Raw genomic sequence first — 18,565 nt, forward strand, 5'->3', positions numbered from 1 at the left:
ATGACCAGTGGGCATGGGCAACAGAGACTGTGGGGGTGGGAGTGGCTGGGTGGAGGAGGGTAGGGTGGGGAAGGAATTGGGACAACTGTAACAGAACGACAATTTAGAAAAGTAAAATTAAAAATTCAGTTCTTCAGTTGTATTAGCCACAGTTTTAAGTGTTTAACAGTTACATGTAGCTAGTGGCTACTGTACTGGCCATTGTAGAAAGTTTTCATCATCACAGAAAGTTCTTTTGGACAGCGCTCTAGAGGATCAGCCAATACAGTTTTATTCCAATTTCTGTCAAGACTATGGGTTTTATAAAGAATCTAAAATGCTTATTTTGTGGCACTTACAGGTGAATGCATTCTAAATATAAATTTTCAAACACAATAACTAGAGCAATTTTTTTTCTTTAGTCCCAGTTAACTAGAAAAATTACTTAGAAACATTTGAGTTAATTTATTTTTAGTTATGTATTCAAGTCCAGGAAAAGAGCAGATTCTTAACTTTTTTCATGCCAAGAATATCTTTGCTGGTTGTAACTTCAAAATATTCATACTATCATCTCTATAATCTTTGAATAGCAGTGCTTTAGAAAACATGAGGAAGGAGTTAGGGAGCACATGAAATGCATCTGAAGAATGCTGTTAGTAAGAAACTGTTGCCATCTAGCACTCATACCTTCAGTCATCATTTTTCAAGGGATAGCAGGGAAGACACAACTTCGAGAGCTTTACAGTTATTAGGTATGGCTGTGCTGCATTCGCTGCTCTTTTCTGTGATCTACTATGTACAATCCCTATGAATCCAAAGCTGTATTCAACCCGCTATTTCTCCCAAAGACATAATTATAGACAGAAGTGAAGGTAGAATCAAATAAAAATAGAGCGTAAATGGGATTACTTGTTTCTCCTGTTGTCCCGTTTGTATCTCTTCTCTCCTGTGCCACTGAGCTGTTTTCTGGGACAACTCCATAGGCATAAGGACTGCTGTAAACCTTGGAAGTGGCAGGAACTATTCAAACATTTGTTTATATTTTGCACTTTTGTATTCAATTAGGTTTGCAATCAGCAGAACTCATGGACAAAGAAGGTGGGACACCCATGGTGTTACTGAGAGAATTAAGAATATTGGAGTATGCTGTATTTTTAGTGATGTTATTGTGCATAAAAACCATCTGTATTTTCTCTAAGTTCATTGTACAAAGAGTAAATCATCCTTGCTTATATAGTTTTAGGATTTTTTACACATAGTTTAAAAACATACCATGAGCAGAGATAAAACAAATGTGTAAACATATATTTTCAAATAGGTAATAATGAAGACTCCACTTGTTCCTTCATTAAATACATTGCCTCAGCAATATTCTAGTAAGAAAATGTACTAAGATTCATTCAACATTATATTTAATATTATAAGGAAATTAACATCTTCTTGGAAGTGTTTGTGCTACAATCATTTTATTGTTTTTGATTTTGTTTTATTTTTTAATTAAATTTAGTGGGGTGACATTGATTAAAAACATCACTTAGGTTCAAGTGTACACTTCTATGATACTAGATCGGTACACTGCACTGTATGCCCTGCACCTAAAGTCAAACCATCTTCCATCACCATATATTAGGTTCCCTCCACCTCCTACTTCTCCCACCCCCTTCCCTCTAGCAACCACCACATTGCTGTCTGTGTTCATGAGTTGCAGTTTCATATCCCACATATGAGAGAAATCAAATGGTTTTTATCTTTTTCTGACTTACTTACTTCATTCCATGTAATATTCTCAATGTCCATCCATGTTGTCACAAATGGCAGTATTTCATCTTTTTTTATGACCAAGTAACATTTTTTATGACCAAGTAGTATTCCAACATCTTTATTCAGCCCTCTCTCAAAGGACACTTTGGTTGTCTCCTTGTCTTGGCCATCATGAATAATGCTGTAATGAACATAGGGGTGCACATATCTTTGTGAATATATGTTTTTAGGTTTTCTGGGATAGGTACATAGAAGAAGGATTGCTGGGTCATATGGTAACTCTATTCTTAATATTTTTAGAAACCTCCATATTGCTTTCCATGGTGGCTATACCAGTCTATATTTTCACCAGCAGTGAATGAGGATTCTCTTTTTCTCCCCAACCTCTCCAGTATTTTTTATAACTTGCCTTATGGATAATAACCATTCTAACAGATCTACAGTTGTATCTCATGGTAGTTTTGATTGCATCCCCCTAATATCTAATGAAGCTTTGAAAATAGAAGAATTCTTGAAAGTTTATTTTAATTGTTTGGTACAAAAGGAAGCAAACAATTCATGATATGGTACTATGCAAAAATCAAATTGTTGGATTCTGCTAGAAATATGCCTAGAATGAGAGGTTACTACCTCAGGTGAGATTTTTTTTATTGGTGCTCTGGTTAAACCACTATCACAGTCCTCATTGGTATATTTACGTGGTCTAAACCTATTATATAGATTTTTTTTAAAGGAATCTGTACATCACATTTATAAGCATATGAAATGTGTTTCTGAAATATTTTCTATTTTTCTGTTCATATACAACACAATGCAAATTGTGTACATTTTGTCAATATAACTGATTATGTAGTTAACTCTGTGTAAATTATACTAATTCAACAAAGTAGTATAAATAATATGTTGATCATCTGACTTAATTTGTAGTTTATTGCTCATATTTTTTGTTTTTTTAAAATTTTTATACTTACAGCTTATATTCTTTAGATTATTTAAGCAGAAATGCATTAAAATAAGGGATATACTAGACAAAGGAGAGCCTGTGAGTTTTCTCAGTAGCATTTTCTGTTGTAATCATAAGGAAAATTCTGTTCCATTTTTATCACTCACTCTGAAGATTGATAATATGGTGGCTTGAGAAACTCATTTATGCTATGTGGTTATTATTTTTACTGCTTCCAACTTGAGATGTAGCATGTGTTTTTGTGAAGAATGTTGGTACTTGATTATAATCACAGCTACATCTCTTTTGATAGGCAATTTCACTTTGGAGAATAGGTGTAAGATTTTTTTGTGTCTTGAATGTAAATAGGATCAATCTCATCATAGTATAAAGTATGTGAATGATGAGTAGGATTTATTACATCATGTTTATTAAAATACAGAAAACTTTTTCCAACTATATTGATTTTATGTTCCAGCTTGTTAAAGATTTTTTATGACTTCCTACATGTTCTGGTCAGCCATCGCCAAGGCCTTGCTCAGAATTTGAAGTTTGGATGATTAATAAATATCTGTGGTTTGAATACCTGGCTATGTACTCCCATATATAGAGTGTTGTATATAGAGTACTCTGTTTTAGGAAGTGAAGCTTCCTTCATAGTATACTGTGGCTCTGTTTATGAGGAATAGATGGTAGTGTATATAAAAGTAAAAGTAATATCAGTAGGAAACTATGAGGCAGGGCTGACCCCACCAGATATTAAGATGTTCTATCAAGCTACATTAAATTAAATCTTATATGATAGGCATAGGTTTTATTTTTGTCAATTTACAATGGCTGAAATAAAGGTTCGCAAAACTTAAACTACTTTCTCAATGTGAGTGGACGGCCAAGATTCATACTGAGGTTTTCTGATGCTACAAAAGAGAGCCCTGGCACTTGGCGGTCATGAGTCTTTATTTTTTCAAAAGACATGTTAATAAACTTCTAAAATGATGAAACCCAACATAGTCAATTTAAACTCTTTCAAAATAATATGAAAGCATGATATCATATTTCATTCTGGTAAATAAAGGAAGCATTATTTTTTCTATTTTGATCCAAAATAATTAGTTGATGAATATCTAGCATCAAAAGGAATAATACATGTTTGGTTCATAATTATCATTTTTTAAACTTTAAGAGTTTAAGTTTTTAATTGGATTATAATTTTATAAATATTACACAAATATTTGGCTATAATAAAAAATTAAATCTTTGACTAATACCCTATTATGGATTCTTTTCAGAGATAACAATTGCTATGGCATTGGTCTTTTTCCTTACACTTTTTTCTAGGGTCTTACCATTATTTTTTCACACTATAAGACGCACCTTTCCCCCTCCAAAATTCGGGAGGAATAATGGTTGTTAATTATTCTGTTGTTGAGTTCTGTTTACATTTACATTGGTGAAATATTATGTTATTAAATATTTTACCACATTTTTTGCTTCAATTTTTTTTTCCTATTTTCCTCCTCTAAAACCTAGGTGTGTCTTATGGTCTGAAAAACATGGTATATACTTTATATATTCAAGGAAAATCTGAAGTATTGTTGTGTGCTTACTTTTTAAATATATATAATGCCACTGTATATCATTCTGCAACTTTTGTTTTTTACTCTATAATATATTATGGCATTTCTTCCAATTTATTTTATATGGGTTCACCTCACCTTAATCACTTTAAAATACATATTGAGCCATGATCTCAATCTTTTAAAAAGTTAGCATTTATTTTTGTATTTCTCAAGGTCACAGAGACTTTTTCCACCATAACGCATATTAACTAAAATAACCTTCACATTGTGTGTTCTTTCCTGAAAGATAGGCTTTAGGCTGCAATGAAAATGGAAAATGATCAGCAATGTTGATTTAAACTACAGCTTCCCCAATAAAAGATTTAAAGCTTTTAAATTCATTCCCTGTATCATCATTTGGTTTGGTTATCACACTCTTAGTCCATGAGTCATATACATTCTTTATATTTAAAATACTTGAGTGTGCCAATGATTTTACAATTTAATTGTAATCATTGTTTTTCAGGGCCCGATTTTCCTATGTTTCTATTTTATAGATAAATGCAATTTATATTCTCCTTGTGCCTGCACAGACCTCTCCCCTGCCTTTCAGGAAGTGTTCTGTGCCCTACTGAAGTTTGTACCAGGAGATTTAACTGTTTGAGGGGTAAAGCTCAGCTCTTCCCTTTGCCTTGTTTTCAGGTTGCACAATGTTCTGCCTGTCGCTTTAAGTTGCACGTAATTATAATCCTGGTGCCTATTCAAGTAGATCTGATAAATTCTGGGTAAGATTACCTCCAAATTTTCAATTCCACATTTTGTGGAAATTTAAAGCCCATTTTGGGAATTCTCTGACTTCTCTAGAGCTTACCTCTGTTTTATTTGTATTCTGATTCTTTACCCAATTATCCAATTATGCCTGGTCAACCTCTACTTTGCTTTCAATACTTTATTTATATCATGCATCCACATTACAGATATATATTTATATAATTATTTGGTTAATATCTGCCAGTTCCTCTAGGCTGTGAGCCCCGTAAGGAGCATAAGGGATGCTCTCCACTTCACCTCCAGTTCCTGGCACAGAGTGGACTCTGAAGAGGAACTCAAAATTTAAGGAAGGAATCATGGAAGAGGACCTGGCGTATGAGATTAGAGTACAAAAAGAGAAGTTAGCCTTGAAAAGAAAGAGGTGGGCATGGGAAGGAGAGGGAGAGGGAGAGATCATCTTTGAAGGCAAATGGGAAGAAAAAATGGATGGAAAAGCATGTTGAGGTACAAATGGAGAGGTTTACCAGGTTGCCTCATCTCAGTTTCCCCAGCGTAGTAGAAAGTACTATGGGGTTAGTACTTTCACCAAGACTGGGGTTGTATACAATTGGATTAGTATCCTAACTCTGCTCCTTTACCAGACAAGTTACATAACTTTGTTCACCTGCAGTTTTCACATTTATAAATTAATGGTATGGTTCATAATGATTTAATAAGACAGTGAAAACAGTATTGCGTAAGAGTTATAACATGGAACTGACAATAGGCTTATTTGGACGGAATCTTGCTTCTTCTACTTCCTAGCTGAGTGGTCCTATGGAAGTTACTTAAAGTCCCCAATCCTGAGAAATAGTGTGAAGAAAAATGAGGAATCAGATTCATTAATGAAAGAAGTTACAAGTTATGCTGAGAGTGATGAGAGTACAGAAGATGATAACAGCATAGATAAGCTTGTTAATGGCTAATTAGCCAGTATGCAAATGCAGGCTAACTACTGTCAGGAGTTACACTTGGTTTCTCAACCCTTAAACTATACTATTCCCTAAAATATGGCAATCTAATAGAAGACAATGAAATTAGAATTCTTACTTTTATGAAAAGTAATTTCCTGTCAGCAATCAAAGTGTTAGGGAGGTAAGTGTGTATTGGGCAGAACCTAGGAAGAAGGGGAAATACATTCTGTGTTCAATAGAATAGGGTCCTGAAAATATAACATCCTGTTGTTTACTTGTCATGGAATTAAGGCCATGAAAACACACTGAAAAATGTTTCAACTCATTCCTGTGCTAGTTCAGAAGAATGACTGTTTTTTTAAAAGATGAGCTTTATTTGTTTTGTAAAACAGTTATTGAGATAGGACTAACATGCAAAGCTGGACGTATTTAATGTGTACAACTAAATGAATTGGGATAAGTATACCCTTGCCACTGTCAATGACACACACATATCCATCGCCTCTTAAAGTTTCCCCCATATAAACAAAAAAGTTTTCACCATCAAAAAAGGTTTTTTTCCCCCAAACAAAAAAGTTTTCCCCATCATTTATATTATTATTATTATTGGTATGGTAAGAACACTTAACATAAGAAGGACCTACCCTCTTAGCAAAATGTACGTATGCAATACAGTATTGTTAGCTAGAGGTGCTATGCTGTATAGATATCTCCAGAACTTTTCTTCCCTTTGACCATCACCTTCCTATTTCCTCTCCTATTTGCCCCTGAAAACTACTGTTCTACTCTTCTGCTTATGAGTTTGACTATTTAACATTCCACATATAATTGAGATGATATAATATTTGTTTTTATGCCAGAAATTACAGGACTCTCTTTAAGGCCAAATAATATTCCATTGTGTGCATAAAACACACTTTCTTTGTTTATCATTTGTCAATGGGTATTTATTTTTTCCCATATCTTAGCTGTTGTGAATAATGATGTAGTGAATACAGGAGTACAGGTATCTGTCTGGGGTCCTGATTTAAATTCCTGTGGATACATATGCCAAAGAGGGGTTGCTGGATAATATGGTAGTGTAGTTCTACTTTTAGTTTTTTGAGGAAACTTCATACTGTTTTCCATATGGTACCAAGTTGTATTTTCATCAACAGTTAGGAAAGATTCCCTTTTCTAACCAATATTATATATATTGATCTTTTAAGAATGGCCAGTTGACCATTGTATATCATCTTTAGAGAAATACCTATTCAGTTCTTTGCTTATTTATAAATTCTTTTTTTGCTCTTGAGTTGTATGAGTTTCTTATATAATTTGGATATCAATCTCTTATTAAGTATATAGAATGCAAATATTTTATTCCATTCTGTAGGTTGCCCTTTCATTTTGTTGTTTCTTTTTCTGTGTAAAAGCTTCTTAGTTTGACGTAGTCCCATTTGTCTACTTTTGCTTTTGTTATCTGTGTTTTTGGTGTCATACGCAAAAAATTGTTGCAAAGGTGAACATAAAAGATATTTGCTTGATGTTTTCTTCTATGAGGTGTACAGTTTGAGGTCTTAAATTTAAGTCATTAAACTATTTTGAGGTTTTTTATTTTTGTATGGTGTAAGATAAGAGTCTAATTTCATTCTTTTGCATGCAATTATCCGTTTTCCTAGCACCATTTATCAAAGAGACTGTACTTCTTCCATTGTGCATTTTTAGCATACTTGTTGAGAATAGTTCACTGGATGTAAATGAGTTTATTTTGGGGTTCTCTATTCTGTTCTGTTGATCTATGTGGGTGTTTTAATGCTAATACCATACTGTTTTGATTATTATAGCTTTGTAATACAGTTTAAAATCAGAAAGTGTGATGCCTCCAGCTTTGTTTTTCTCACTCAAGACTGTTTTGACTACTGTTGGTCTTATGTGGTTCCATATTAATTGTAGGATGGTGTTTTTCTATTTTGGCAAAAAATGCTATTGGAATTTTGATAGGGATTGCATTGAACCAGTAAATTACTTTGGGTTGTATGGACATTTTAACAACATGAATTCTTCAAATCTATAAACAAGGGATATTCTTCCATTCATTTGCTTGTTTATTATTCTCCAATTTCTTTCATCAATGTTTTATACTTGTCAGTGTACAGATCTATCACTTAATTGATTAAATTATTCCTAATTATTTTATTCTTTTGGTTGTGTTATTGCAACAGATTTTCTTAATTTCTTTTCTAAGTAGTTTGTTCCTAGTGTATAGAAATGCAACTGATTTTTGTTGATTTTTTCCTAAAACTATTGAAATTGCTATTAGTCTAACAGTTTTGATGGTGTATGCAGTTTTCTGTGTATAGGAGCATGTCATCTGCCAGCAGAAACAATTTTACTTCTTTCTAATTTGGGTGCCTTTTGTTTCTTTTTATTGTCCAATTGTTCATGCTAGCACTTTCAGTACTATGTAGAATAAAAGTGTCAGGAATGGGCATTCTTGTATTGTTTCTGATCTTATAGAAAAAGCTTCCAGCTTTTCATCATTGAATATGATGTCAATAGTGGCTTGTTATACATGACCTTTATTGTGACGATGTACATTCCGACTATACCTAATCTGCTGAGTTTAGTCACCAAAGATGTTGTTTTATAGGACTGGAAGCACAGTAGGTTTGTTTACACCAGCATAACACAAACACATGTGTAATTCATTTCGATACAATGTTACCATGGCTACAGTGTCACTAGGCGATAGGAAATTTCCATCTCTATTATTCCTTCTGTTCCCCCTAAGTGGTAAGTTTTAGACTGTGTGCCTTCTCTTGATGCCACAAACTCAAGCTGCGTGCGAGGGCCTCCCATTTATTTTCCCTAGGGCAATGCCCTGAAGTGTTTAACGTTGCATATTCTTTCTTGGCCAGTCTAACAGTGTGCTGTTTGTGGGAGCTGGAATGCATCATCCACAGGGCAGCAGGGAATCTTGGCTACAGGAAGGTGTGGTGCATGAAGTGCTGGGGCTGCACATCACCCAGTTGTGTGGTCTGCAGTGAAGGGTCCTTACTGGGTCTGTGTGTGAGACACTTGTTGGAGTCTGAATAACGCTAGTAGGATCTGCTGCTGGTTGAGATCCATGCACTGGTTGCTGTGAGCTTCCACTTCTTTGTTTTGCTCTCAGCTATCCATCAGTTATTCAGCTGTTCCAATCACCTCAATGCTCTGGCTGATAAGAGATGGAAATGGGCCACTTGGGCACCATCATACAAGGCTGATGAAGCTGACTTTGCTCTCACTTTCTCCCATGGGAGAAATTACCGGCCACTCAGTCTCTTTTGGCACTGAGCTGTGCTGCCTTGGGAGAGGGGTGACATGGGTAAAGCGAAACTGTTCTTATATTTGTCAGTGCCCCTATTCTTTTATTTTTTTCTCCACTGGGTGCTGGAATCTCTCAACTATAATTCCAGGCTTCCATAAAGGTATTTTCATTCACGGGTCATTGTAAAATCAGTGTCTCTGTCGGGGTATGAGGTATGGATATTCTTATTTCATCAGTTTACTGAAGTCCACAAGAGACAGTTCTTTATTTCACTAGGTCTCAAATATACAGTACTATTTCATAGAATATTCAAGTTGTTTTAAAATTTACCTTTATATTGATTTGATGACAAAGTTAGGGAAAACTGCTACAGAATATGAATGGAAGGACAGTAGCTTAAGAGGAATCAAGAGGCCTGTATGTAGGTATCGGATGTCAGAGCATGCCATGGTTTGAGTCAGGTAAGCATGTGTGGGGGCGACTTTCCTTGCAAGTCCCCTCGAGTGCTACGGATGAGCATAAATATGACTGAGGCATGATGTGATCTGCTTGGGGAGGAGTAGTGAGCAGTGGCCAGTTTCTCAGGGGAAAAAGGCCTTGAGCCCCCTCCTCCAGGGCCTTTTATTGGGTTGTAATACACAGAAATACAGGGTGGCAAGGATCAAACAGTAGATAACATTTCAAAGAAATATGAGGGCTTACTATGAGTCAGAGTCTGTCAGGAACAGAGTTTTAGGGTTTCTTGCTCAAACCCTTAGTATATGAATGAAAGCACTCTTAGCAGAGCAGACTTCACAGGTTTATCAGGAAGTCTTTGTGATGCCAGATTTTCCCCCAGGACACGCTCTAGCAAGGCAAGGAGCTGCACCCCTCCCCCACAGGTATTCAGGCTTAAGGGGATTGGAGCCAGGAAGCACTTCTCCCAGAGAACAAGGAGACTCTAGCTATGTCAAAGCTGGGGGTGAGAGTCCATTGCTCCCTCTTTGTTGCAGAGCCCCCCCACCCAAGTCCTTCTATGAAGGCCTCCCAAGTGATGGAGTCTGGCTTAGGTTGCCCCCCACTGTGAGGGGTCTTACTGGTCATTGACTTCAGACCAAGCTTTGGGGGCAGGGAGAGTAAACTGAGGCAGCGTTTGCTACCAGAGACAAGCTTTGTCTCCTGCAGCTTGCATTCCAAAGGTCATCACTAGCCCTTAGCCACAGATACAATTCCTAGAACCAGGCAGAGCGGTCTACAACAAGCATGAAAAATCTGAGAAGTCTTACATGTCAAACAAGTGAAAATCCAAAGGTTACGATAGTTTGAGCAATGGGCCCATAGAGTAGGAAATGGAATGACTTAATCCTGTAATAGAGGCTGTTTTCTGACATAAAATCACATCCCCAAATCACTAGTTTTTTCTTGCAGTTCTTATAGGTAAACAGAATTGAAATTTAGTTTCTTTTTGTATCATCACAGTGCTGGAGACATGTTAAATGTTCCTGTCACATCTGATTGCACTAGAACAATCAAAGGGCAGGGCTGTTGCCCACAGTGTCTCTTAATGATGATGTTACAATGGAAGGCCATTTTCAAAAGGTTTTCATTATTATTATGAAACATTGGAATGGAATATTTGGGGCAATTGAAATAAGGAGGTAAATTTAAATGTAAATGAATCCCTGACTGATGGCCAAGCCCATGGTTAGGATTATTGTCTCATCAAAAAGATTATCATTGGCCAACAAAAATATTAAATTTGGCATTTGTAAAATTAATTTTATTTTTTCCATATAAAATAGAATTTATATTTTGTATTATATGTGAACATTACTTAGTGCTTATTTTTTCTCATTGTTTTAAAATTATTTCTGTAATAATTTTCTCTTACTAGCTTACTCCCACAGTTATAGCCTTTGAAATTTTATCCTGGGTACTTTTGATCCCCAAATATTTATTATAATGTAACGTAGTGCAATGATCAGTTTAAGACACACAAAATGTACACAGGACCCTCTCTCTATGTGTATATATAAAATTTAATGATAAGATCACACACTCTGAAGATCAATGTTTTTTAGTGTGTATTTGTGTGTGTGTGTAGATATATACATATACATACATTTGAAAGTTATTCAATGATTTCATTTTATGTTAATGATTATTCACAGAGTTTTTATTTGATACTAATTCCCTAATTGCCACATTATGCCTTTTAAACCTTGGAAAAGCTTCATCTCTTGAGGTATTTTACAAAGAACCATTAGACCCTCATACCTTTCATCTTTTCTTCAGAGAGTATAGATTATCTTGACTTCTATTGCTTGGAGACCTATATCTAATGGAAACCTTAAAAATACCATGCCAGTTTTCAATAGTGGGAAATAGCTAGAAGTTATAATAGATCAATAGAAAGATGGAGTTTTACATTTTCAGTGAATACTTATGTTTCAAATTCTTTTAGATATGTTAAAGTTAATTAGAGTGTATGATTTATAGTAAGGCATAATGAAATGAATATCAAACTAGATATTATTAGACCTGGGTACTTGTCTGAACTTTGCCATTATTTGTTCAGTGACCTTGGGTAAAACAGTCTCAGCCTCACTCATCATTAATTCAAGTATGTGATTAACAATATCTTTGCTGCCCACGTCTTTATAGTGTTGTCAGGATTTGATTACGTATGTGAAAATATTATGTCAACAATGAAGTTCTGTGTTAGAGTGAGTATTATAAATAATAATGTGCCATGCACTGTATTAAGCATTCATATTGTTCTTACAACAGTTTTATGAGGCAAGCAACATTAATATTCCAACTTTACAAGTCAAGAAGGTGAGACTCTGACTACAGAAGACACATAAGTTAGCTCACACTATTGGTGAGAGGCAAGATTTGAATACAGGTCTGTCTGAATCTAGAGCTGATGCTCATAATTGTACAATTTTTGTCACTCACCTGAATAATAATGCTACATAGAATTATGCGTGGACTAGGTGAAGCAGTAAAAATGTGACTTCTTATCACTCCTGCATTCTAAACATGAAAAGAAAATAATATTTATTTATCTTTAAAATGGGTGCTCTGAAGTTCTAACCATCCAAATGTGTTTTTCCTTTAGAATTTAATTGTCCTGGATCCACTCACAGTGACTGAGGAGGAAATAAGACCATCACTCGAGCAACGTCTTGAAGCCATTATCAGTGGGGCTGCTCTGTTGGCGGACTCTTCCTGCACGAGGGATTTCCATCGGGAGCGGATTATCGCAGAATGCAATGCCATTCGCCAGGCCCTCCAGGACCTGCTTTCAGAGTACATGAACAACGTGAGTAACTGGTTTACCCCCTTCTATACATTGGGTATGTGCTGAGTTTCCTTTTGTGTACAGAATGTGAGAAATTAGAAATGAGTACACAATTGTACATGGATTGTTTGAGTGGTTAGTTGCTCACATTGTACAGCAGTGAGGTAGAGGTTTCTTTTCTTTCTTTCTTTTTTTTTTTTGCGGCAGAGGTTTCTAGGGACGGAATCCAACCAGGAGGTTATTTACGTATGATTGATTCGATTGAGACAGTGTCTAAATACTGGTTGAAGAAGGGAGTTATGATGGAAGAAAGGAAGCTGGACTTGCACATCAGTTTAAAAAATAAAAAGATTAAGGAAAGGATAAGTTTCTCAGGCTAAAGTTGGTGAATACCAAAGTTAGACTTTAGATTGTATTAGATAAGGTCAATCCTGCAGGGATCAGGGATGACGATTTTGTTGGTGTAAAGAGCTAGTGTAGTTCAGATGGCTCTTAACCTTTTTCAAATGTGACATAATGCTATAGATTTTTGGCAGTTTTAGCTATCTGTTAGGAATATTAGCAATGCTCTTAAATTTAGATGAATACTCATATATGATCTATTCATTTCACGTACATATTAATGTCTGTCTGTGGAGTATTTATTCCTACTCTTACACCCAAATCTTAGTGCCATTTTCAAAATGGAGGGAGTCTTGAAGACTTTGTCAATGATATACTGATCGTGAAGACTTTTTCAAATAATAGAGCTCAACAAAATAAAGGTTTATAGTAATATTTTGTTGATCTGCCTTATTATAAATGGAATAATTTAAGTGTTATATGTTCTGAAACATTAGTTTCAAAGCATATAACTTTGGGGTGAGAAACTGAAGAATTAGGATTGTTTCATATAAGTAATTTATGTGAATAATTGATATGTGCTAAAATTAGTGAGTTTCAAGGACTTTCCAGTACATTTGATGTATCTCCATATTCTTAATATTTGATGACTTTGGCTCCTGGCCAACAATGTCTTGCATGTCAAAGAATCAAAGTTATAAAGTAGATTTTGTTAATAATAGTCTATTAGTAATGTTATGTCCTGCTTCTAAGCTAGAATTCTAAAGCTAGAATAACCCCATTTTTAGTGTATGATATATTCTTAGTTAAAATTTGTGGTAGTGTAAACAATAAAATAAAGTTAAAATAAGACCTTTTAAGGGTATGCATCACTAAAAGAAACACAGAAGATAATATTGTATTGGGATTCCTTCTCTCCTGATCTGTGAACTATTAAATAATTATATTCACCTTTATAGATAAAAGTAGTAAAGTTACATGTTAGCTTATCTTACCTATAATTATAAAATTATGGATAAATTCACTAAATATAGATAAAGTTATTTTATTCTTTTAGATACAAGCACAGACAGACACAGGGTCACACACATACCCAGGCAAGGATGGCTACAGAATTGTGGGGCCCAGTGCAGAATGGAGATGCAAAGGCCATTGTTCAGGAGCAGGGGGAAGCAGCTTTCTCCTTTATTCAGTCTCAATTGACATGAGGAAGGCTATTTTCATTTGCTATTTGATGCTAAGTTCTCTAGAGCATAAGGATTCTTGTGGGAGCATTCGCACCCTCACAGATGTCCATGTCCCTGACCCATGACCCCAACCCACACTGCCTTGTGCCGAGGACTCTACGAGGAGGGAAGGGTGGCAGCAATCACCTGGTGTGGAAACAGGTGGCTGAGGACCTGTCCCCAGAAACCACTGGGAAACAGGGCTGCATGTGAGTCTAGGTTATAGGCCTCATGCCCCACAGGACTTCACTTATGTACACATATTGAAAGGTAAAGTTGTTAAGAATATCAAGACTGTGGTAGCAGAACATTTAAAGCTAAGTGTGGGCCTTTTTGAATATAGGGTTCTGTGCGCAGTCACAGGCCCCTGGGGCGGGTCCTGTATGTAAAAAACATATATCACATGAAAACAGTGGTGGTTTTACGGCCTTCTTCCACTTTGGCTTAAAAATTATTTGTATAAAAACTATTCATACCAAGAATTAAATTATGGGAGTCTTCTGCCCTGGTTGCAATCATAAGAAGGTGAGTTTCTAGAAATTTATAAATGATAATAAAACCAACTGAAAGTTGTCTGCTTTGTATTATCACCATGCACCACCAATTCTGAATGTCACTGATAAAATGTTTTTCACAAAATTCTTTTGTTTCTCTAAATTCTAAGCAACTGCTGTGAACTTATTACTGTTGTTTTAATAATATGTGCATATGATTCAAATTAGCACATTTATGATTATCCTCTAATAAACTTTATAGTCTTGGTACACTGAAATAGCAGATTCGAAATGAAGTGATGACAGTGTGATTGTAAAGACAAAGAAGTAGAAATTTAGATTTAAATTTAAATTCTGTTATTTTACATGATCAGTTAGAGGGTTTTTTTGTTTAAAATTATAATAATGAAACTAAATTGTGAGGGGTAATGTTTTTGTTAAGTGTAAATTTCATACATGAAATATTTCATTGAATTTGATGAATAACTTTGAAATTCATTCTCCTTTTGAAAATTGCCTATCACTTTAAAGTTAAAGAACAAATCAGGAAAATAAAGATTATGACTGATTATTACCGAAATGTATTTTGTTATAGAGGACAGAGAGATGTTTGAAAAGTATCTACTCCAGGTATCAAATATTCTAAGACACTGACAATGTATTTGTACTTTTCTATGTCTTACTGCTCTTTTACTTAATGAGGGTTTAATCTGATGTTCACTTTGAAGGACCATTTGTCAACTACATGAAACGTATTTATGTTACTAGTATCCTTGTTAGTTATTTTCGTTTTAAAACAAGGTAAGTTCTGCATTAGGAGAGTGAAGTGGTAAGAGACCTTTTTATTTATAATATCTAAATAATTGACGCAAAAGGTAAGTGGCTTTTTTAAAACTTATCAGATAATTATCTTAACTTTTTAAAACAGACTTAATTGTAGGAATCCAAATATTTCTTGGCCATTAAACTGATTGATTGCATTACTATCTATTCTTAATGGGGGTTGTTTTCTTCTTTCTTCTTCCTTCCTCCATGTTTTCTCTTCTGCTTCTTCTGGCAAAGGAGTGCAAACGCCCTTGGCAATGCCACTCTCTCATGCCATTTCCACCTGGAGCTCTTATCCCAGATAGAATAGAATGTCTGTGTTACTTCTTCCTCCACTACCAGGGGTGTTAGGAGAGTGGAGACATGTTTCTGGTTCTCAGCACAGAGAATTTCTGGTTGCAGATGCTCAGTAATTGCTATTTGGATACAGGTACATTGAATTTTAGTGCTTGCTTCTTCTCTTTTAAATTAAAATGACAATGTGCCTGAAGCAATGAATTTGAAGCTATTTATTATATTTATATGGTGACAATGGAGAAAAGATGGAGGGAGGGTTAATGGTGAGAACAGGACTAGGGGAACGGAGGAGCACAGAGGGAGGAGGCTTGTTCTTTGGGTGATCCAGGGACATTTATGTATTTCTTTCTTCTAGAACATAAGGTTAAACTCTTGCTGAGGAAGGTATTTTTTATTTTTTTAGGAAATGAAAGACATGGTGATCTGCTGTTACGTTGGAGCAGAAGTCAGGGTGGGGGGCTGAATGTCTGTGACAGTGGTCCACGTGATCAGAAGCCTATCTATTCACACATCACAGAAACATTTTATTGATGAATGCAACCTATTGATAATCAAAAGTGTGAGTTTACAGTATTATGAAAAAACACCCCAGAAGTAGTGTAACAGCTTACTTTCATATACAAATGAAGAATTTTAGGCCTAATACTGAAGTCCGACTGAGCTGATGAATATTGGAATTAAAAAAGCAGGAACCAATAGGAAAACTGGGGTAAATGATCAGAACATATTTCCAGGTTTATTTATTCTAGGTTTATATCACAAGTAATGCTTTTCTATAGCTGTTTCATTATCTTTTATGAAAAAAAGGAATGTACTTTCCTGGAATTACCTGAATTCAAACTTTTCTCAGTTTGCTCAAAGATTGTAGGATAGCTCTGATACGCAGTCCTCAACTTCCTGACTTAAGGAATATTGTGTCTCTTTTATTGGACTTGGTTTGCCTTCCCAATTAGTTAGTAGCTTTTGTAACTGAGCTATATCAGTAAATACTTGATGATAATTCAGATACAATAAAGCTAATTGTGAAAACCGTAAGCAAGAGTAATACTCATCAAAATCTGCAGATCTCCTATGTGACTGTGGCTTCAAGGCTTCAAATTTCGTAGCCTGTTGAGTCTAGAGAAGTGAGAAATAAATGCAGTTTATGTTTTTCTCAGGCTGACTTCACATGACCAGTTTGAGTCTGAATAAGTTTACTTCCTTAAATAGATCAGTAAAGTCTCAATCATTTTTTTTCACTGAAATTGTGTGATCAGTAAGTTCCTTGTCTTGTCACATTGGTTAGAAATTAGTAGGAGATGAGATCAGATGGGTCTGTAACAGAGAAAACAGACAACTGAACACTATTCATGATTATATATGTTTGCCCTAATATTTTTCTTTTAATTTGTGTTTATATGTGTTTATATGTATTACATATGTATATGTAATATGTTATATATATATAATATGTATAATATATGGTAATCAAGTTTCCTATTGCTACTGTAAAAACCTTAGTGGCTTAAATAATGCAAATAAATATTTTACAGCTTTGTTGGTCAAAAGTCTGATGCAAGTCTCAAGAGGTTAAAAATGGAAATATCAGCGGGACTGCATGCCTTCCTGGAGGCTACAGGGAAGAATCCATTTCTTTGCCTCTTTCAGCTAGCTTCCAGGGGCCGCCTGCATTCCTTGTTCATGGCCTTCTTCCTTCATTCAAAGCCAGCCACGTCACGTTTCTCTGACCCTGCTTCTGTCTTCGCATCTCTCTCTCTCTGACTGCAGCCACGAAATGTTTCTACTTTGTAGGACTCGTATAATTATATAGGGCCCTTGCAGATTATCCAAGGCAATCATCCCATCTCAAGGCCCTTAATCTTAATTACATCTGCAAAATTCCTTTTGCAACATAAAGTAACATTATTCACAGATTCTGGGAATTAGGACACCTCTGTGAGACCAGGACATAACACTAGTACCCGTCTTCCCTATTCTCTTCTGTGGAAGTATCATCAATCTTTGCATTTCAAATCCATTTTTAGTTAATATCACTTATTCAATTTAAGTTCCATGCTGGCAAACCACGTGTCTGTTTTATTTACTATTTTGTCTCAAGCCCCAGGCAAAATGCCTGCTATTTAGAAAAAGCTGAATTGTGTTTTTGAATAAGTGAAAGAGTAAGTGAAATTACTGTGTTTTGTATGTGCCATGTAATAAACAGTTTTTTCTCTATTACATCAAATGAAATGAGTTTTAAATATCTAATAAATTTATATGAGGAACCACCTGCTATAAAAAGTCTGCTTTTGTAAAGTGTAAGTCTTTTCTAAAAATCATTGTGAATATTCAGAAAAAAAATTTATCATCAGTCTCTGCATTCGAATCCACACCTGGCAATATTCCAAAATAGGATTTCTACTTATTAAAAATGCAGTCCAAAGGGAGTAGCTGGACTGAGTGAAAAAGATGAAGGGATTAAGCAAATAATAGTAATAATAATAATAATAATAATAACAAATAAAACCCACCATCCACAATAAAAAATGTCACTGACACAGAGAACCATATGGTGATTACCAGAGAGGAAAGGGCTGGGGGAGGTAGAAGAGGGTATGGGGGGATAAATGGTGATGGAAGGGGACTTGACTTGGGACGGTGAATATACAGATGATGTGTGACAGAACTGTGCACCTGAAACCTATCCAATTTTACTAACAAAGTCACCCCAATAAATTCTAATTCAAAGTTTAACTTCCGTCTTTTAAAAAGTTAGAAGTATATTTTTCCAATATGTTTTGGCTGATTTTGTTATGTCTCCAGAATTGGTTAGGTCTAGTACATCTTCCCTAATTTAC

General features: G+C 35.2%; 1 protein-coding gene across 1 annotated transcript in view; it reads left to right on the forward strand.

Annotated features, from left to right (window-relative positions):
- Positions 1-18,565, forward strand: part of CTNNA3 (catenin alpha 3) — a 1,522,505-nt gene that overhangs the window by 386,659 nt on the left and 1,117,281 nt on the right. Inside the window, exon 7 of the mRNA XM_037062679.1 lies at positions 12,362-12,565. Coding sequence (XP_036918574.1) covers positions 12,362-12,565 — 204 coding nt within the window. The remainder of the gene's footprint in view (positions 1-12,361; positions 12,566-18,565) is intronic.

Source organism: Sturnira hondurensis, unplaced genomic scaffold (genome assembly GCF_014824575.4).
Source record: "Sturnira hondurensis isolate 20B ecotype Veracruz unplaced genomic scaffold, ASM1482457v3 Scaffold0014302, whole genome shotgun sequence".
In the NCBI taxonomy this organism is placed as follows: Eukaryota; Metazoa; Chordata; class Mammalia; order Chiroptera; family Phyllostomidae; genus Sturnira; species Sturnira hondurensis.